Source organism: Grampus griseus, assembly GCF_964374135.1.
Source record: "Grampus griseus genome assembly, chromosome: 13".
Lineage (NCBI taxonomy): Eukaryota > Metazoa > Chordata > Mammalia > Artiodactyla > Delphinidae > Grampus > Grampus griseus.
This window is the reverse complement of record NC_139007.1, coordinates 25,449,040-25,471,130: the sequence shown is the minus strand read 5'-3', so window position 1 is coordinate 25,471,130 and position 22,091 is coordinate 25,449,040. Positions and strand designations below refer to the sequence as shown.

Genomic DNA, 22,091 nt, shown 5'->3' with positions numbered 1-22,091 from the left:
TTGTTAATGTGAACATGTAATGGAAGGTGCTCAGAACCCGGCATCGCTTCACTTCTCAGAAAACAGAAGTTGCTGTTGAGCCTTGGTGCTGGTTTGTAGGTAGTCTGTTGATTTAAGACAAAAGAGACCTACAACTTCATAACTAACCTAAAACTAAGAGAGAGAGAGAGTAGGGAGAGAGAAGAGAAGAAAGAAATTCTGTGTCAGAGGAAAATTTTAGATCAGAATTTTCTTTTCTTTTCTTTTTTTTTGTGGTACGCGGCCCTCTCACTGTTGTGGCCTCTCCCGTTGTGGAGCACAGGCTCCGGACGCGCAGGCTCAGGGGCCATGGCTCACGGGCCCAGCCGCTCCGCGGCATGTGGGATCCTCCCGGACCGAGGCACGAACCCGTGTCCCCTGCATCGGCAGGCGGACTCTCAACCACTGTGCCACCAGGGAAGCCCAGATCAGAATTTTCTTATCAGAATTTTGAAAGCAAAATGGACCATGATGACAATAGTCCCTTGAAGTTAGACCCACAGAGTTGAGGAAACGCCTAATGCTCTTTCTCATGTACTGGCGATTGTTTGAATAGAAAGCTGAAGAGTTATCAATTTCATACCTTTATTAAATATAGTTTATTTTTAGAGAATATGCACCAATAAAATTTCTGAGACTGCCTTATATCATTGAGAAATATCTTTAATGTACAAGTCATTTATTTCACATTACTTTTCTGTAGTTACCACATTTAGAAATCAGTAGTGATAAAATTACCAAAATATGTTGGTCATAAAGTGCTTTTACTTACAGATATGAAAAGTTTGTCTATGAGTATCATGATATATATGTGTATATGTATGCACATGTTCATATATAGGATACATATGTATTTATATTTAGGTACTGTAGATGAAGAACTATAGTATTTTCTTACATGAAAAATTACTTCAAATAAATATTAAGAGGATATATTTTATATATGTATATAAATATAAAGTGTGTATCAATTTTTATAAAAGTAATTTGTTCTTTTATAATTTTCAAATATTTTGCTTTTTTATCCCAAGCAGTTTTAAGACCAAAAGACTAGGTATTAACTAACTAACTTAATGATGACCATTTAAAAAAAAATTCAGGGAATTGAAACTAATATTTTGATGGGCTTTGTTTTATTAACAAGTATATTATATATAACCAATGTTTTTATGTCTGGTGATTTTATATATCTCCAAAATCCTGTGCAGACACACAGAACAAGATGTAATGAGAGAACTTGGTTGCATTTGGAAATTATTTTAATAAAATAAAATAACACCTCAGAATACCATAAGCAAAATTATGCTTATTTGAAAGAATTATTTGAATTCATTGGTATCAGAATTTATCTTACTGATATTGATATATTGAAAATTACCAAAAATTAATAACTGACTTTTAAGTTACTCTAATATAGGATGATTTCACTAGTTTGTTTGTCTTTTTTTTTTTTTATCATTTGGCATTTTGTGATGGTTCTCCCTTAGAGAATTGCAATAGGTATTGCAAGCAGTAGTCAAAAAAAACCCAGTCTGATCTTAAGGTATGTATTCAACTTCACAAAGTTCTGAAAGATACTTTCACACTTTAATTTGAGAGAATAATTATCCTGGAACAACAACAAAAAAATCTGCATCCTAGAGGAAATTTTTAGATAATTGAGAGTTGTACTTTATCCGTTAAACCAGAATTTAATATGTACCTAAAGGCTGGGAACTGTGATAAGTAGGACATTTTGTTGTCAAAACCAAGCATATCCCTCCAACCTTATGGAGCATACAGTGGGGGAGACAGACATTCATCAAATGATTATACTAGGGCTTCCCTGGTGGCGCAGTGGTTAAGAGTCCGCCTGCCGATGCAGGGGGCGCGGGTTCGTACCCCAGTCCGGGAAGATCCCACGTGCCGCGGGGCGGCTGGGCCCGTGAGCCGTGGCCGCTGAGCCTGCGCGTCCGGAGCCTGTGCTCCGCAACGGGAGAGGTCACAACGGTGAGAGGCCCGCGTACCGCAAAAAAATAATAATAATAATTATTATTATTATTATTATTACACTAACGCATGTCAATTTCCACCTCTAAACTGCTGTAAATGGAAATTTTCTAATTCCATGAGAACACAAATAGATTGGGTTGTATTCAGTCAGAGAAGTTGGAAAAGATACTCTAAGAGGAAAAGTCAGAATGATGTTTCACCTCAGTGTGAACAGGAGTTTGTCACAGCTGAGGAACAAAAGGAATATAGGTTGCACAGAATGGGGGGATATTTATACATGGTGAGGCCGGAAAGATAGATGGAGGTCAAACAGTAAGTTATGTTAAGGTTTCGGTCCTTATTCTAAAGTCATGGAAAGCCAATTTTTAACAGCTGTCATTAGATATAATTTGCATACTATAAAATGTACCCATTTCAAGTGTATAATTCAATGATTTTTGGTAAATTTAAAGAGTTGTGTAATCATCACCACAATAAAATATTAAAATTTTAGTATTAAAATATTACCATTACCCTAGTAAGAACCCTCCTGCCCATTTTCAGTCACTCCCCATTCCTACCCCCAGACCTAGCCAGCTACGAATCTAATTTTCATCTCTATAGCAGCGGTTCCCAACCTTTTTGGCACCAGGGACCAGTTTCATGGAAGACAATTTTTCCACCGACAGTAGGGGACGGGGATGGTTCTGGCAGTAATGTGAGCAATGGGGAGCAGCAAATGAAGCTTCCATTCACTAGCCTGCTGCTCACCTCCTGCTGTGCGTCCCAGTTCCTAACAGGCCTCTGACCGGTACTGGTCCTCGGCCCGGAGCTTGGGGACCACTGCTCTGTCTTTCTAAACATTTTATATAAATAGAGTCATACAATGTGGGTCTTATGCATCTGACGTCTTTCAGTTAGCACAATGTTTTTTGAGGTTCATTTATGTTGTACCATATAACAAGTCCATTCATTTTTATGAATTGAATATATACTGAATATATACTGTTCCCTTGTATATATTCCATTTTATTTGTTTACCAGTTGATGGATCTTTAGGTTGTTTCCACTTTTTGGCTATATGAATAACATTGCTATAAACTTTCATGTTAATGTCTTCGTGTGGACCTATGTTTTCATTTCTCCAGCGTAGACAACTAAGAGTGGAATTACAGGGTCATGTGGTAACTTTATATCTGACTATTAAAAGAATTGTCGAACTGCTTATCGAAAGTGGCTGTTCTATTTTACATTTCCACCAACAGTGTATGAGAGTTCTAGATTTTCCCACATCCTTTCCAACACTTGTTATTATCTGTCTTGTTGACTGTAGCCATTCTAGTTGATATCAAGTATATAGTATCTTAATGTGTTTTTAATTTGCATTTCCTTAATGACTAATGAAAATAAGCATCTTTTTATACAACCTTCAGGAAATTTGACTTTTGAATGAGGAGAAGTGGCTTGCAAAAGGAAAGAAAAGAATTAGCCAGACAGATAGAGAAAAACTAGAAGAATGTGTCATGCGAGCCAAGGATAAAATGAGGAAAAGTTAACAATATTAATGCTGTTGAGAATACAACAAAGATGAGGATTGAGAAAAGTACTTCACTGTGGTTAGATGAGGGCATCAGTGGCTTATCCAACCAACTGGATGGAATGAGGTGGACTGAAGCCAGACTAGAGAAGGTTGGAGCATGAATGGGTTTTGAAGAAAGGGAGAAAAAGAATCTAGACAAGTTTTTTGGCATATTTGGCTGTAAAGGGAAGAAGAGTGATTCCCTGGCAGATGAAAGGGGATATAGGCTTGAGAAATAATTTTATTTGCACGGGAGAAATCTGTAAAGTCTATTAGGCAGAATCCAGTGGAGAGGAAGAGATTGGTTACGTAAAAGAGAAAGGGTAATTTGTATGTAATAAATGTATCCATTTACTTAGCATGTACTAAGTGGCTAAAATATGCAGGTGGTGTGTTCCTTGCTAGTACTGTCAATCAATTTGAGACTCTCTATTTCACCTAGGAATTCCTCGTGTCAAATGGCTAAATGAAATAATGTCATTAAAAGGTGTTGTTATAAAAAATTCTCTTTAGTTAACATGTTATTCATGCTGTCTAGTAAATGGCTTTTCTCCAGGAAAATCTGTTTAAATCACCTGATACGACCTTTTCAGACCTGACCATTGTACTGTTCAGGTTTTCTACAACTATCTGGTCCTATAAGAAAAAGCCTTACCTGGGCTTCCCTGGTAATGCAGTGGTTGAGAGTCCGCCTGCCGATGCAAGGGACACGGGTTCGTGCCCCGGTCCGGGAGGATCCCACATGCCGTGGAGTGGCTGGGCCCGTGAGCCATGGCTGCTGAGCCTGCGCGTCCAGAGCCTGTGCTCCACAACGGGAGAGGACACAGCAGTGAGAGGCCCGCGTACCAAAAAAAAAAAAAAAAGCCTTACCTGAACTAGCTCCCCGATGTGACCAAACAAAGAAAAAAATTTTTCTCACTTCACTCTTAAACTTGCCAGATAAAGATTTAGTGATATCATAAATATCTCTCAAGTCCCAGTTTACATAACCTTACTTTTTATCCATGATCTGGTGCCTTCACTTAGGAATCAGAATCACTTTCCTTCATCCTTTCTGTTCTATATTCAGAAGAGAAATTAATTGAGGAGGTTAGAAGTGTAGGAATCAAGTTAAGTCAATGATCTCCCTTTCTCTTGCTATTGGGAAGATGAGGGTGGCAGACACTGCCGGTTTCCTCCCTAATATCAAGTTCTATCTTCTTATTTACTATCGTTTTTTAGGGCAGCAGTACACCCAGCTTAAATTTTAGAAATCCATGTCCCACCTAGGGAATAAGATGAATGAGACAAAAGCAACAGACTGCTAGAGCTTGCTGGAATAGTTGGCTTTCCTTATTTAGACCCGGAGCATTCCACACTGCCTTTTCACTGCAAGCCTGCAACGAGGATATGACTGCTGTAGCAGCGGCAATCGCAACGCATTGCAACCATGAGGGAAAGGCCAGGAGAATCATCTTTACACCCTTGAGCCACTGGACAAAATAGAGCAACTGCTCACCTGTGAAGTATATTCCTTTTTGCATGAGAAAAGTGTAAAAAACAATTAAACCCTTGTTTATTGGGGTTTACTTACTTGCAACAAAACAAACTCTAACTTAGAAGTGAGCAAACTTTTTCCGAAAAGGACAAGATAATAAAAATTTCCTGCTTTATAGGCCATATTTTCTCTGTTATAATTCCTCACCTCTGATATTTTAGCACAAATAGCACCCATAAGCCATATGTAAACAGATGGATGCAGCTGTGTTCTAGTGAAATTTTATTTACAAAAACAGGTAACTAGCCAGATGTGGCCCAAGGCCGTAGACCCCTGCTTTAACTGATAAAAGGTGAAACTAGGGACGTATTGTCCTTGTATTTATGTTCTAGTTAGTTATTGAGATGGTTATTTCCTGGTGGCTGGAGACTATGTAGGAATAAAGTCAAAACTCCCTATAAGGAAGATGAGGGCAGTGGCAGAAGCCTAGCAAATACTGATCAGTTTCTGTCTCTGGCTAAGAGACATCAGAATTTTGGCAGGATTCTGGAAGATTTTAATTCTTGTATTGAAGCACCTGTATTAAATAGTAATAGCAAAAACATTTTTTTCATCCTATTGGTTTTTCTGTTTTCCGTAGTTACCAGTATTGAAGCAGAATTGTTTTTAACTCATTTTCTGAACAAATGTACAATATTTTAACAACATTCTGGGTCAAAATGTGTTGGTTGGCTAACCTGGCAATCTAAATGCTTTTTTTTGATACTGATTCTATGGAAAATGAAGTCCAAGTTACAAACAACTAAACTACAAATTAACTTTTGAAACCAAACTTATTCATAAATTGGTAACTCTCCCTATATATAACTATTTAATTATAAGCCAGATTTTCCCAATGTATAAAAGTGACTCTTTGGGTATTAATTGGCTACTTTAGGAAACTGCATTAATTTTCTCTTGGTACTAAAATATTATTTAGTAAATTACTGCCACGTGGTACCATCGGCATTATACAGGTTTAGGAAATTTAAGGCAGTTTTCATTTATGCCTGACTTCCTAGGCAATAGCAACAACTTTCAAATGCAAGCTGCAAAGCTAGTTGAAATGTATTTAGGAGACTCTATTAAACTACGTACTTAGTTTGTAGTAAGTTCTTGAAATAAAGTAATAAATCTTGACTGGTGTTGAGAACTTATTATTAAGCAATGTGAATCTCTTAAGTTTATGCACTTCAGAGATGAAATGTATTCAGAGTACCTGGAGCAATTGGGATGATAACATTTTTTAATTGCACATTTTAAGTGAGATAATTTTAGTGAGGTTTTTTTTTTTGTTTTTTTTTTGCGGTACGCAGGCCTCTCACTGTTGTGGCCTCTCCTGTTGTGGAGCACAGGCTCCGGACGCACAGGCTCAGCAGCCATGGCTCACGGGCCCAGCCGCTGCGCGGCATGTGGGATTTTCCCAGACCGGGGCACGAACCCGTGTCCCTTGCATCGGCAGGCGGACTCTCAACCACTGCGCCACCAGGGAAGCCCTGTTTTAGTGAGCTTTGAGATACTTTAGGTTTCCTTCTTTTTCTGCTCCTCCACCTTCTCCTTCTTCTCCTCTTCCTCCTCATTACATTCTTCTTCCTCCTTCTTTTCCTTCTTGAATAATCAAACTTATAATAGAACAGAGAATTAAAATCAAATTAGTTGCGAGGAACACTAGAGTGATGATTTCTGCAAAAAATGTAAAAAAATAAGATAAAACCACTAATGAAGAACAATAGCTGGAAAACAATATTGTTAGATAATATTTAAGAAAATAGATTGATTTGGATACATACAAGTTTTAGGTAGGCCTAGAAAAAATACAGTCGAAAATAATTCATACCAGAGTAGAAGCCACAAGCAGGAAAAGTAAAATAAAAAGAAACTGTAAAGTGGAAAAGGATGAGATTGATAGCAGCCAGAATATAATGAAATTGGCTGTTCTCTTCAACCGTTATCAAGAACTTGGGATAGAGTAAAAGAATGGTGTAACAGGGAACTGTCACACTTACTTTTGCTGTATTATGTTTTGTATTGTATCACTTTAAACACATTCATATCTCTTTGTAAACAGATATACCCTCAATTATATATCATGTAATAAAGTAGCTTTCAAAAATTTTTTAATGTGTTTATTAAAAGTAATTCATAGGGCTTCCCTGGTGGCGCAGTTGTTGAGAGTCCGCCTGCTGATGCAGGGGACACGGGTTCGTACCCCGGTCCAGGAAGATCCCACATGCTGTGGAGCGGCTGGGCCCGTGAGCCATGGCCGCTGAGCCTGCGCGTCCGGAGCCTGTGCTCCGCAAAGGGAGAGGCCACAACAGTGAGAGGCCCGCGTACCACAAAAAAAAAAAAGTAATTCATAGATGCACGTTGTATATCTGTACTTTGGTATATTTATACACAAACACACATGTGAAACCAACATTTTATGAAACCATATCACTATATGCAGTAAACTCAATTTTTATGGTTTCATTCATTTTTTTAAAAACTTTGGTTGTAACACATGATACTCATTTTATGATGATGAGAAATGGTGGTGTACTGGAAAAGGACTTGGGAGTTAAAAATGCAGTGTAGTCACATAGCAAGCACACAGCTGGCATTCAGTAATGTAAGTTTATTCTAATGGGAATTCTGAATATACATTATTAATGTCCTGCTTCAAGGCAAATCTCATGTCTCCTCTTTCTTTAATATTCTTTCTATTAACAATGTTCCTCTTAATAAACAACCTACATGTTATTTAAATAAACGCTATACTGCCTCTGAAAAGTAAATGGAATCTTTGGAATTCCAGAATGTTATAATATACAGAATAATATTTTAAACATTGTGTAGATATTTAGCAAGAGGAGCTAATGAGCTTACTTAGCCACATAGTTATATATGTAAATATTAGTATATGTTATTACATAATTTAAGAATCATTCATATGTGTTCATGATACATATAATAGTATATAAATTAAAATTATTTATCTAAATGAGGGACTACATTCATCTCATATTGTAAGGAAGTATAGTTACAGTATATTGAATTAAAAATTTAGACAGTCTGTGTTTAATATAAATTAATGGAAAGAATATTCATGTTGTAAAGAATGTAAATAGATAACTATGAAAATTATAATTAAAGATAGCCATGACACAAGGATTTGGACTAAATCAACATTTCAAAAATTGTCGACTGGTATTACAATATTTTTGTGATTGAAATACAACATGATTCTCTATTTATAATAAAACATGTTCCAAGGTCAAAGAAAATGTTCACAACTGAAAAGCTTATTCTGATGACATGTAAAGGAGGTTTTGGTCATTAACAAATGTGTATACACACACATGTATATCTTATTCTTAATAAAGGTTTATTTTCATTATTGAAAAGGTCTGGTTGTGGGCTATAGCTATCCCATACTTCCTTATAAATCACTTCTATAAATAGTTCATCATTAAAGTGAGACTGTAGTCACGTAGTTGACCTTATAAATAGGTAGCCTTTAGCTCTAGATTCATGGAAAATTAGACATGGAGTCAGATTACTTGATAGACCACATGTGAAAGTATGCATTTTTTTCTAAAGCAATCAAAATATTAATTTCCCCACCACCCAAAATAGAAGAGATTGCTTCATCTGTATTTTTCTCTCAACTTAATACGTAATATTTTTAAAAGAATGTGTGTTGTTGGACCTCTTCCCATTTTGGTAGTTATTTCATTTTTTTACAATGATACGTTCCTTCTAAATTACTTAACCTTAATGTCTTTCTGTTTAGCTGGTGTATATAAAATAGAGAGTATAAATTATGGAAATTGGTCATTTCTAAATGATAGAAATTGAATAAAACCTGTCAATATTTAAAAGCCTAACGTTTGCCAGCATTTATTATAGACAGCCCTGGAATTCCACATTGAAATGACAATTTATGTTCCTGCCAAAGCTTCAGAGGAATTGATCTCAGGCTCGCTGTACAGCAGCTTCATCTCAGGACCATTTGAAAAATAATGATGCCTGAATCTGATCTCAGGATCAGAGTATTCTGGAATGAGTCCCAGGCATCAGTAAGTCTAATACAGACAAACTAAGTATAGGATAATAATAAATATACATACATATATATGTATTTCTTACCATGTCGCAGGAGTGGTTTTAAGTATTTAAATACTGATTTCCAGAACAATTCTGTTTATGAAGTATGCACTCTGATTAAAACTATTTTAAAGCTGAGAAAACTGATGCTCAAGAAGTTTGTTTCCTTGTTCAAGATTGCACAATTTGCAAATAAACGCTGGAACCTAGGTGCACACCCACTAGACTAGCTCATGAGCCCATGCTCTTCAGTCCTTGGCTCTATTGCTTCTCCAAATGTCCTTCCTTCAAGGAGCATCAGAATAGCTGAGGAGATAAACAACTATGAAATAATTAAACACTACATTGTGTAGTACTGTCAGCAAGGGAAATAGGATTTGGGGGAAAAAATAATAAAATAATTCTGTATTAGCCGAAGCAGAGGAAGAATGATTCAGTGAGTTGTAACTTTTTTGTGGAGGCCACTAGAGAGAAAATAATGGATCCAATCTTAAATAATCTTCTTATTATTTAAGATAATGGGAGAGGACTATAGTTATTTATAAGCATCTGGTCAAATATATCAGTCGTACATCCACAGAATGGAATACAACAGCTGATTAAAGAGTGATACAGATATGTATATGTTGAATGATACAAGTTATAAAATACAAGACAAATGAAAAAAATCAGGGTTTTGAACTATTAGAATAATATCATCCCTGTTTTTAAAATATACATACTTTCATATATATCTAGACTATTTTTGTGAGGATATCAAAGAAACTACTAAAAGTAGTTGCTTTAGGGAAGGGTAACTTTGTGACATGGGAACCAGGTTCAGAGGAAGTCTCCCTTTTCAGTATATTCTCTTTTGTACCGTTTGAATTTTGTTGCATATAATATGCATTTGCCATTTTTAAAAAAGTAATTTTAAAAATCGCTGCTCAGATTGACCTCTTCTGGTATCTGCAGGTTCTAGGACTCCTACCTATTGAATGGATCCCTAAGGGTCTTCTCATCATTATGGCCCATCATGGATTCTCAACAAATGCTAAGTGTGTGACTTAGCTTTCCTGCTTCTAGTGCCTGCTCTCAAGAAGTGCCAGCACCTAGAATTATTGCAGCGTAGTTGACAAAAGATAGGGATTAGAATTTGAAAAACGTGATTGAATCTAAAATCTGCCCCTTTCTGAGTGGATGCTACTTAATTTCTGTAACCCTTAGCTTTTCCACCAATGAATAGAACAACACTACCTACATGCACGGTTGCAGTAGGGAAGAAAGGAGGTATTTATTTATTTATTTATAGCAAACTGTAAGTTTCTATAGAAATGCCACCATGCCCTGCATCGAGTAAATGCCAAACAAACATTTGTTGAGTAGAACTGAGCTAATAAAAGAGTATTAACTGTTGATTGAAAAGATAGGTGACATGTATGACTCAATATCAAGGGCTCCTTAACCCTGCTGGATTGTCATGTTCGATTATCATTTAGTTATTCCTCTGTGGGTAGGACTGGTGTGAATAGTACAGCTAGTTCTGGGCAGCTGCCTAATTTATACCTACTGTTTTTACAATATTCTATTCTATTTACATCAATAGTTACAATTACATTGTAATTCTATGAAAATGCAAATGCACCTGGAGTTACAAATTAACGGCCTCGTCAATTCACATTTTAGTCAGTACTTAAGCAGAGATGAGCAGAAGTCCAGATATGTTTTTAGAACAAATTGCCACAGTGGCTTTCTCCACAACCTTCAGCTCTTTGCTCTTTAAAGCTCTTTACATAGACTTTCCAGGAAGTGCGAACTCCTATTGTAATTAATTAAACATCCAAACAATTGGTTACTAATCATCTGATGATGACAGAGGAAACTTTATTTTCAGAAAGATGTATTAGCAGATCATTTTTGCAAAGATGTTGTGACTGTTGCTTTAAAGAACAGCACTATCCTTAGTTGATCAAGTAGCAGAGTAGTGACGTTTGTTGTTCTATGAGGAGTGTTATTACCCTACTGAAACGATATTGACTTTACTCACAATATATACTTGACTTGGCACCCCAATCACGATGCTTTCTTTTTCCTGCTTTGTCAGTTCAATATCATTCATTTTTTGTTACAGAACTTTCAGATCTTATTTTTTAGCTCTTATTCAAGTTGTCTTTTCAGTAATTGTTCTTAAATATATTTAGAAATCCATTCTGTGATATGTCATGTATTATATTGTGTATTTTACATTTTTGAATAAAACATCATCATTCTAATTGGTAGGTCATAGCTGGCAATGCAAAGAGCATAATTTAATTTTGAGAAAGATCAATTCATTTCCCACTGATTTTTTCAACTGCTTATTATAGAATGAGATTTATGTTTGTTTTAGCCACAAATCATCTTTCTCTCCAACCAAAAACAATTTGACGGGTACGTATTGCAAATGGATTGCTCATAATTCCCGCAGACTCAATTGCCCTTAATCCCTGTGCTTTAATTTTTAGATAAAATTTTATATTTATTGCTCATGATATTATTACTGACCCTTTTTTGTTCACAGCCAGTAAATTGAAGTTTAGTGAAATCACGTTAGAATTTTTTACTTATTCCTAAATACCCTAAAAATTGAATTGATATGTTACATGATACTCCACTGGATCATGTATACTTTTGGTCTACTCTTTTGTTATTGGAATAAATTTACATGTGTTTTTATACGTTTGTCCTGTAGTGCAAAAGTGAAACACCTATGGGGAAGAGTAAGAAAGCTAAAAGTTGTGTATTATAAAATCCTAAACTCCTAATAATACACACATTTGTTATTTCAAAGGATGACAAAAATGAACTCCATACTATAAAGCAGCAAAAGTGTTCAATAAAAGTCTATTATTCTATAATTGTCAGATTTGCATTTGATTGTGTTCTAAAGATTTTTTCATTTTCACTTTTGGTATTTACCTAATGGAAACCTAACAAGTGTCAATAGATGTAACAATTTGAGGTGTGGTAAAAGGTCATTTCATACTTCTTGACCTATCTTTCCTGATTGTATTATTTAGAAATACAAATATTATTTTTCCACTTACCATTCTTTGTTGAAATTTAGTGGGAGAATTTGTGTAGTGAAAATAATGACTAGTATAAAGAAATTACTTTTAAAATCCAAAATCAAATTCATGAACTTCATTGAAGTATTACCACCAAAAAAAAAAAAAAAATTCTTCCAGATGTATGATGAAGAGTTCTTTTTTATAAGGCATTGTGTTTTGAGTCTTAATCAAGATCAAAATTCCTTGATTCCATGTTATTTCAACATAAATTTCAACATATTGCATTATTAAACTATCCTATCACTAACCTTTTTTCATAGACTTTGTTAAAATTCCAGTAAGTCTATTCTTTCTTTACTGTATGTATTAGTTTTCTATTGCTACCATAGTTACCACAAAAACTTCAAAACAACACTAATTTCTTATCTCCCAGTTCTGTGGGTCAGAGGTCTGGGCATGGCGGGGCTCAGCTGGAGCCTCAATTGCCAGCCTCTTGGGCTGAAGTCAAGTTGTCAGATGGGCTGGGCTCTTATCTGGAGCCTCTGGGGAAGATCCACTTCCAACCTCATTGATGTCAGAATTCCAGGCCTTTGTGCTGGTAGCATTGAGGTCTCCATTTCTCTGCCTCTGTCACCTAGGGCATGTCTTTGATCCTTAAAAGCTGCCCCCATACCTTATGTTCCCCAAGTGACTCCTCCAGCAGTGGCGGGTTGATTCCTTCTCATGCTTCAGATCTCTCTGGCTTCACCTTTCGCAAAATCTGTCTAGCCCTGGCTGGAGAAATCTCTCTGCTCATAAGGATTGATGTGATTAGATTGGGCCTGCTTGAAAAAGTCCGAAATAATATCTTTATTGTAAGGTCTATCACCTTAATTACATCTGCAGTGTCCCTTTTGCCTTGTAATGTTGCATATTCATACATTCCAGAGATTAGAGTATGGAGTTTGGAGGGCCATTCGCTTACTATATTATGTTTTAAAATTGTCTTTTCCTCACTTTGTGCTAGGAAATGTTTCCATACATATAGGTAAGCTTAACATTTTGGAGGGCATAGGGTGAGGGGGATGGAGCCCTTATGAGTACATTTCATCTTGTAACTTAAATATAATTTTTGTACTTGGATTTTAATTAAAAATTGATTAAGATCAAAACTCATGCATGAGTGCTTGAAGCTCAAAATCTCGAAAATGTTGACTGGCTCAGGTCTGTACATAAACCCACCATTCTTACTGATTATTTTTTAGTTCAGAGCCTCATACTAAACGATCCTAGCCCCAAATTTACATTTTAGCCTGTTATTTGACTTTTGCTTTTCTGTTGCATCAACTTTGTTTTTATACTGTTGAGATTTACCACTTTAAACCACAGAAACCATTTCTGTATTTCCTAAGATCGTCTTTCACTGTCATTTGTATAGACTCCAGATATGTCCCCAATAATTCTTGAAAATATTTAAGGGCAAAACGTTCCATCTGTTTCTTCAGTTGAAATTAATTTTTATATCGGAATATTTCTAGAAACTTAGGTGAGAAATTAATCTGTTAATCACTTTTTAGAAACCCTACTACAAATTCATGTTTAAAAGCTTGCCTCTCTGAATTTGTTTTCTTACATTTTCCAGTGCAGGGAATTTACTATTGTCGGTTACTATTTATTAGCTTCACATTAATTCCAATTACAAAAGATTTTATTTAACTTTGATAATTATGAAAATTATAAATGTCATAATACCTTATAGGTTGTTAAGTATGTATATGATTTAATTAGTTGTATGCATATTCTTTTCAAAATGAATTCAGATTGTAGCTAATTGAATATTTTGGTGTAAGAGCATATTCTTAGTGAAATTGTTACAGTGGGATTAATTTAGCAGATCAAATATATTAACCATAGAAATCAATGTTTTTTAATATTTCTTTCAATTTTACTTTTATGTATAACTTTATCTGCAAATCATGACTTAGAATCTGATTAGCTTTAGAGATATTTTTGTTTATAAACTGTATATCTTATGAGTTATATATTCTCTATGCCTGAGATATTGAAACTCAAGGGAAAATATTATCAATTTTTATGTACCAAAGTGTTGTATTTGAAGGACATAGGTAGGGAAAGATTTTTCCTATCATGCAATTTATCTATTCTCAAGGGCCATGTGCTAGTACTTCTGTTTCTGACTCTTCTAAACGTGTGGCTTGATACAGTATTAGCAAGGGATACATTTTTAAAAATAAGAAATACACAGGAAATCAGGAGTATAGTCACTGACAGATATGGCTCTTTGTACAAAAGAGGGAAAATACATTGTAGAGTACTGCACTGCTAGTGCTGTGTTACGGGCTTCAAAATACTGTACATTTCAAATGTGTTTTTTGGCATCTTTCCCCCCATTTCCCAATTACCATCATTTTATTGGTAAAAGTTCTTTTTCCAGGATGAGATAATGAGTTTAATGTTAATGTGTAACTTGCAGAAATCATGTCTCATTTTACACTTAGATCTTGCTGCAACATATTAGAACTAAATGAGGTACATTTATACCCCAAGTCTCTGCCATATTTTGGAGGATTCAGTGTCTCGTCTCTCTCATCTTGCTGTTTAGGGATAGGAACTAAGCAAAGTGTTTTATAGTTTGACTTACACTGAAAATCACATTAAGCTATGTGTGTTGTTTAAAGAAGACCTAGAGGTTGGCACCTAATAGTGCTCCCACCTATTTCCATTTAACCTGTTTCCAAATGGCACACCTCATGCCGTAAACCCTGATCGGAGACCCAGCAGCCTTACTGAGTAATTTATGTATTGACTATTGCAGTATCCTCACCTGTGCTGCATTCTGTTTTTTACTAATTAAAATTAAAATACAGATTTTATGAATGGCGTTAAGTAAATTAGACTATTAGAGATTCCTGGCTAAGTAGAATCTCATCTCACCATTAGCTGGGGAATGTGTTTCCCAAGGCTATGGCTTGGGGATGCAGCTTCTTAAACCACACAGTTGGCTGAGATGCTAAAAATGTTATGGGTGGAGAGATAAATTACTTTAGAAACAAGTTCTTCTTCACTGCACATACCCAGGTTTTAAAAGTCATGGCAAAAATAAGATTCCTTATTAGAAATTGGCTTCATTGGAAACATATCAGAAACGCATTTAGTCTGTAAACACCGTCTGTTGAGTACTTCAGCTGCATGCCCCTAAAGGGAAAGTTGTTCCACTTAATCCGCCCTAGTTATGCTTTTGTTAGTAATCTGAGAGGAAATGGGAGTCATGCATCTTCCAGGTCCTTCCCTCAAAATCGTCAAGCCAGACAGCAGTGACAAATGTTTTTTCTAGATATTGATATAAGAAAATATCAAGAAGTAGAAGAAACAAAATAAAGCCAAAGGGATAAACATCAGAAGCTTGCTTCAACAGCTTTAGACCCATATAATTGCTTTTCTGTCAGCAGGATTATTAACAATTTTGGACATCTGAAAATTAAATTAACAGCCTGAAAACATTTTACAGAATGAGATAGAGCATGATACATGAAACATAATGACCCCACTGAAATGCAGCCAAGCCAGTGCAGCTACTCATTTAGACAGAGAAGACAACTAGTTAATCGTCACTGAACAAATTAGACAGAGCAGATTAGTTTGCTACCTTCCACAGTCTTAGCTACCAAAAAGAGTATATGCCACTAATTAGGATGAAAGAACTCTAGCATGTTATTATCTGTATATAGAGAGAAAGCAAAACTGTAGCTTGAATTGCTTCTATCAAAGCTTGAAGCCTAGGTTACGTAGGTATAAATTACATGTGGAAGAGTCTGTGTGTGTATGTGTGATCACGCACATATTTAAGTAACAGAAGCCTTAGCATTTTCTTGCACCTTAACCTAATGAAGCATGAAACACCCACACGCGCACACATGCACAGACACACACGTGAAACATAAAAACATTTTTTTAAAGTTTGATTCCTTTAATTGAAAATGAAAGTAGCCATTTCATATACTTTATCTGGCACAGTATTAAGTTATTTGTTTCTTGTGAAAAGTGTATTGCTATTGCATGTGAAATAAATATTTGGACTTAGAAATCATATTTTGTAGCCTTAATTAGCATTCCTTTGCTTAATTGTCATTCTCAGCCCCATCATTTCCATTTTTCACTAACTTGAACAATGCTATCTTCTGCTGTTTGCACTTTAATTTAAATTTCTATTAAGGTTTATGAACAGTAATAAGGTCCTGTTTGAATATTCATTAGCTTCTGAATTGTGAGCTATGAAAAGGTGCTTTCTTTTACCTTAATGAAACCGGCACAGCATGGGACTGATCAGTTGTGACATTTGATTTGAGGCATCCAGTGAATTTTCTCATTGTTTATTGACACATCTTGTCCAAACAGCTCCCTCGCAAGTGAGCGGAGTAATGAAGGAGAGAGTGCTGCAGCGGAGTGTGGAGCTTTCCTGGCAGGAACCGGAGCATCCCAATGGAGTCATCACCGAATATGAAATCAAGTATTACGAGAAAGTAAGTGCTAAGAACAGCTGAAATGTACAACCATGTACGACACTCGGTGTGTCTTGTGTCATCCTACTGCACTGTCGACTAAAGCTGGCCATTATAACAGCTATTTGGAGCTACTTCAAAATAGATAGTTAATTTTAGCCACTTTTAATAACCTTCTCCCTGAATCTCTGGTTCATTATTATAATGATAGTTTCTGTGTATTAAGTTTTTGTGTTACACAGATGCAAATATTCCACTAGTAGTATGTTTAGGTATTCAAGTTTTGATGTCCTAATGATTAGTTGTAGGATGTTTAGTACCACAGAAACCACACAACCCAATGTGGTATTTTTTTTCCCTCTGTGTTTTTGAAAATGTTTCTCTTAGGGTGTCTGTTTGAGCCCTTGATGATTTATTTTATGTATGTGGTTTCAGTGATAATGACGTGGCCTCAAATAATTTTGTAATTTGGAAAAAATAAGAATATTTTCTGTAATAAATGTGTAGAGTTCTCCAAACTTCAGAGTCAGGTGATAATATTTCACTCCTTTAAATTCCTCCTGAAATTTATATTTATATTTCACTCCTTATATTTATATTTCACTCCTTATATTTATTTATATTTATATAAATAAATATATTTATTTTTATTCATTTATATTCACTCCTTATATTTATTTATATTTCACTCCTTATATTTATATTTATATTTATATTTCACTCCTTTAAATTCCTCCTGAAATTTATTTCATATATCTTATACTAATTATGTCTACTACTTCTTTATACCCTTCTCTCCATGAAAAAAATAGCATGGCTAAAACTCAAGTACTGCCCCTTTAATCCCCTATAAGGACTAAATTTTAGTAAATAATGACATATCTCAGTGTATGAGTGCATTTATTTCTGACCCGTCTAGAGAAAGATAGACAGACAGACACAACCCTGTTCACAAATTATTTTCTAGGCTCTACCTCTCAGAAAGACCTGATTCAAGGTTTGAAACATGGAAACTATTATTATTACTAATAGTAATAATAATAATGTGTTACTATTATTGACTTAATTAGCTGAAGTACTCTAATATACATAACCATTTTAACCATTTAGACAGAATTTCAAAATGGAAACCTAAAGCTTTGGAAATATTTGGGGACTGAATTGACTTGATTGAATCACTTAAATGCATACAGTGCCTTGGCAATAGACACTTTTTTTTCACTTTGATGGAAAAACAGATAGTTTAAGATTAGTTTCAACGTTCAGATTGAGTTTACAATATTTTTACTTATTATTTCCTTTATGAATGCGTAACTTCGATAGCCAAAGTTACATTGTAAATACCTCATTTTTGTACCAGAGAATACATTTCTTGTCTCATCAAATGTATTTCTAAGGAGATCCTTGTTTTTAGTGCTGGGTTTTTTATGTCTGTTTTCCGGTGAACTCTGACAGTTATAAGTCCCTTCTGAAATTTCATCAGATTTCAAAAGCAATGAAAAATACATTTTAAAAATATAAGTTAGGTGGTAAGTGAGAGTAAAGTTTCTTACAATGCAACACAATATTTTGCAAATCCTTGCTCTGGAATAAATTTGTTCAAATAGTTACTTTTCTATTTTACATGACAGAAACAGTGTATCTACATTCACTCAATTTTACAAATTACAAAATAATCTTAAAAATAATACTATTGCTTTATAATGTATGTAAGCCTGTGATCTAATGTATATGTCATTATGTCTTCTAATATCAGTTATGCCTACTTCTTTTATTTGAGATAAATATACATTTATAATATCAACTCTCATTTTTATAAATGATTATAATGAAGACAATTACAAGTCAGCTTCACTAAATCCAGTTAAGTATACATTTATTTATGCTTTTGCAAATATCATCGTGAAGGTAAATCAAACAACCAAACCAACATTTTCAGATTTCACTGAATAGTTTTATTTCTAGACACAGTTGATCACAGGTATTTATTATTGAACAAGTAAGAACCCATCTAGAATTGTATATTTTGATGAGTAGTTTTTATAACTTTTTTCATAAACAACACATTAGAATCATATCAACTAAGCTTTAAATTTTTATTCATTTAACTATTGTTTTGATGGCGTGTTTTATATTCTTGATTTTTTAATTATTCCATTCTTAAGCTTATCATATGTAATATGATAAACACATTTTTAAACTCTACAAGCCTCAGTTTTCATATCTGAAAAATGGGGAAATTGAACTGAGATGTTTAAAATATTGCCAAATCATAAATTATATGACACTTTAAGTTTTATATTTAAGACATTAACTTTTATATTAATAGTTTTAACTTCAAATATTCCATCAAATGCTATTTTGTAAAAGTGGTTTTATTCTGCGAGAAATACATTTTTTTTTTAGCCGCACCGTGCGGCATGCACAACCAGGGATCGAACCCGTGCCCCCTGCAGTGGAAGCACAGAGTCTTAACCACTGGACCGCCAGGGAAGTCCCCTGAAAAATGCAATTTTTAATGAAAACAATTGATATGTCACTATGCTGGTGGTATTAGCTAAGTTTCTTGATTTTATAGATTTCTTCATTTTTAGCCTGTGGCTTTTTACTTGTTGAATAACATTCAGGAACAGTATTAAGAGAACCACATTATGAAGTGAAGACCTCTACTAAACTGTAGATTTTACAAGTGTACTTATGTTTTGGTCAAAAGAACATTTGATTATATTTATGGCTAAATAATTCTTGCCACTGTGCCCTCTACCAACAAAGCAAAGGCTCAAAACATCATAAATGTTTTAAAAAAATTATTTCTCTTTGAAATTTATAGAACAAACGCATGTGCTCACATTATTTTATATTATCTGAGAAACAACTCAGTGTTCCAATATTCCACAGGGTACAATGTAGCCTTTATAAAAACAATGCAGCAAATTGAAGTAAATTGCAAGAATTGGCTGTCAAATTGCCTGGTTGCAATCACAATTAAATATTCCCTGTATTGTTTCTAGGATCAAAGGGAACGGACCTACTCGACATTAAAAACCAAGTCCACTTCGGCCTCCATTAACAACCTGAAGCCAGGAACAGTGTATGTTTTCCAGATTCGGGCTTTTACTGCTGCTGGTTATGGAAATTACAGTCCCAGACTTGACGTTGCTACACTAGAGGAAGCTACAGGTAAAATGTTTGAAGGTAATTACCATCTTTGGTTTGGATTCTTACTCTCTATAACTCTGGCATATTTTTTTTCAGTACTGGGGGCGATGATTTAGTTCAAGATGATTTTTACTTTTAAAGGTGAATATATATGCATATGTATATATATATTCTTTGTAAAGGTTATTCAGAATAATAATTTAAAATTTGCAGTTTTGTTTTGTGATGTTATACCCTTGTGACTTAAATTAGTTTCTTTAATACAGACTGGGTTTATTTTGAAAAGATAAAGTCAGAAACAGAAGCAGGACTTGTTCTAATGTGTATTGATACAGACTGTTTTGATACACCCCAAAATGATCTTACTCTAGTTGTCAGTCAAAGCTGCCCCCAAAATGAAGCCAAATGAAGACAGGAAAACCCCCAAATGAAGCCAGGATGTACACCAGGGTGGGCCAGAGAAAGGTGGTTTATAATAATCATGGTTAATTCAAGCTACTTACCTTTTAGCAATGATTTCAAAACTTGCCATTCAACAAGAAGATCTTAGACCTTGTCATTCTTTTTATTTTTGTCATCTTTTTTCATTTTTATGAAATATTTCCAACATACTAAATGCCATATTTAAAGTATATGTGAAATATTAAGAAGAATAATTAATTGAATATCTCTGTATCTACCACTCAGCTTAAAAATAGAACATTAGCAATATCTCGAATCCCCTTTATCACTTTGTGTTTTATAAGGCAGCATAGGAACATAACAAAAATACATGTGTCTATAGTGTATCACAAATAAGCAGATGTATCTTAGGCTGCACGTCCCAGTCTATTGTCAGAGTGCAAGTTTAGAACAGCTTGAGTACCACTGCTGGTTGTTATTCAGCTAGGTTGAAGCCTCAGGGTGTGTTTCTGTGTTTTGGAAGTTTTTGATTTCTTTTGATATTACTCAGACTCAAGGTTCACCCAGCTGTTACCTCCTCCTCTCCTTACCAATCTAGTGTTCCTGTGGAATTCTACACAAATATTAGCTAAAAACTATTATATGATTTTCTTTTCTCAATTTTTAATAGAAAAATTTTTTAATAAATTAAATCAATACAATTCTGATCAAAGAGTTATTTTGACTTCGGGAGAATATTTTTCTAGCTCTTTTAAAAGGTAGAATAAATTGGTAAATTCTTTTGCATTAGCTAATGCTTATTAAGTCTGCTAACAGTAGTCTTTTTTCAAAATATTTTGTTACATTTTTAAATTAAGCAGTAACTCTCAGAGCCTCAAATAATAAAACATATGTTGAAATAAATTTGAAATAGAAATTGTTTATATAAAATTATAGACACAAAAGTCATCAATTGAAAAAGATTTCACATAATATGATGTGATAAACTTATTATCATTATTCTTTGTCATCTTTTTTAAATGGAGTGTGTAAGATTAAAACTGAGAATATCTAAGTTCAATGGCCCCCCAAAATTACAGTGTTTTACACTAATATTTCAACATTTAAACATTTGAGTGGTCTTCTGTTGAATGTGTTGCAGTAGTTTTTCATTTAGACTGATCTCTTGATATTTTACTTTGTAATTTCTAATATAATAAAACAATTCAAAATATGTTTTTTTTTCATATTCTAATGAATAGTTCAAACTTAAAGAACCATCAATCAGCTATGCTTACCCAAACATTCATTATCAGTTAAAAGTTTAGGTTTGAAAACTTTCCAAAATGAGTTTGTACATTTTCCTGACTTCGTAAATTAAGAATATTGGGTCAAACTATTATTTATTAGTGCTGAGGTTCATAGATGTTATTTTCATTATTTAAAAATGAAGTAACTAACCCTCAGAGAAATTGAGATGAAGTAGTAGAACATGAAAGAGCACATGAAATTCATGTTAAAAATGAATTTTGCATTAGAAAGGATTTGGTGATTTTTTTATCATCAGAATATTCTCTCCACTGGAAGGTAAAGTTGATGAAAGAACAATCCATATCTCTTTTTCTTACTTTAGTCTTGCCAGTGCCTAATATAGTGCTTGATGCATAGAAGGCAGTCAGTAAGTAAGCAAGAAATGAATACCTCACAGTCATCAAAAAAACAGATTATCAGGATCAGTTGGAGCTAGTAGACGTATTCCTGGTTTCACATTTCAGCTCTGCCATGTCCATTTGTGTGACTTTGGATGAGCTACTTCTCTATGCAAAAGTTGCTAGGATACCAGTACCCAA

At 34.5% G+C, this 22,091-nt stretch overlaps 1 protein-coding gene across 6 annotated transcripts in view; it reads left to right on the top strand.

Annotated features, from left to right (window-relative positions):
• Positions 1–22,091, top strand: part of EPHA7 (EPH receptor A7) — a gene marked incomplete at both ends in the record, with an annotated part of 163,491 nt that overhangs the window by 116,746 nt on the left and 24,654 nt on the right. For 3 of the 6 annotated variants that reach the window (XM_082669129.1, XM_082669127.1, XM_082669131.1), the window contains 2 exons: positions 16,598–16,722; positions 19,713–19,881. In XM_082669129.1, the coding sequence (XP_082525255.1) occupies positions 16,598–16,722; positions 19,713–19,881 (294 nt within the window). Of the gene's footprint in view, positions 1–16,597; positions 16,723–19,712; positions 19,897–22,091 lie in introns of all 6 variants that reach the window. The other 3 variants (XM_082669128.1, XM_082669126.1, XM_082669130.1) reach the window with 1 other exon arrangement.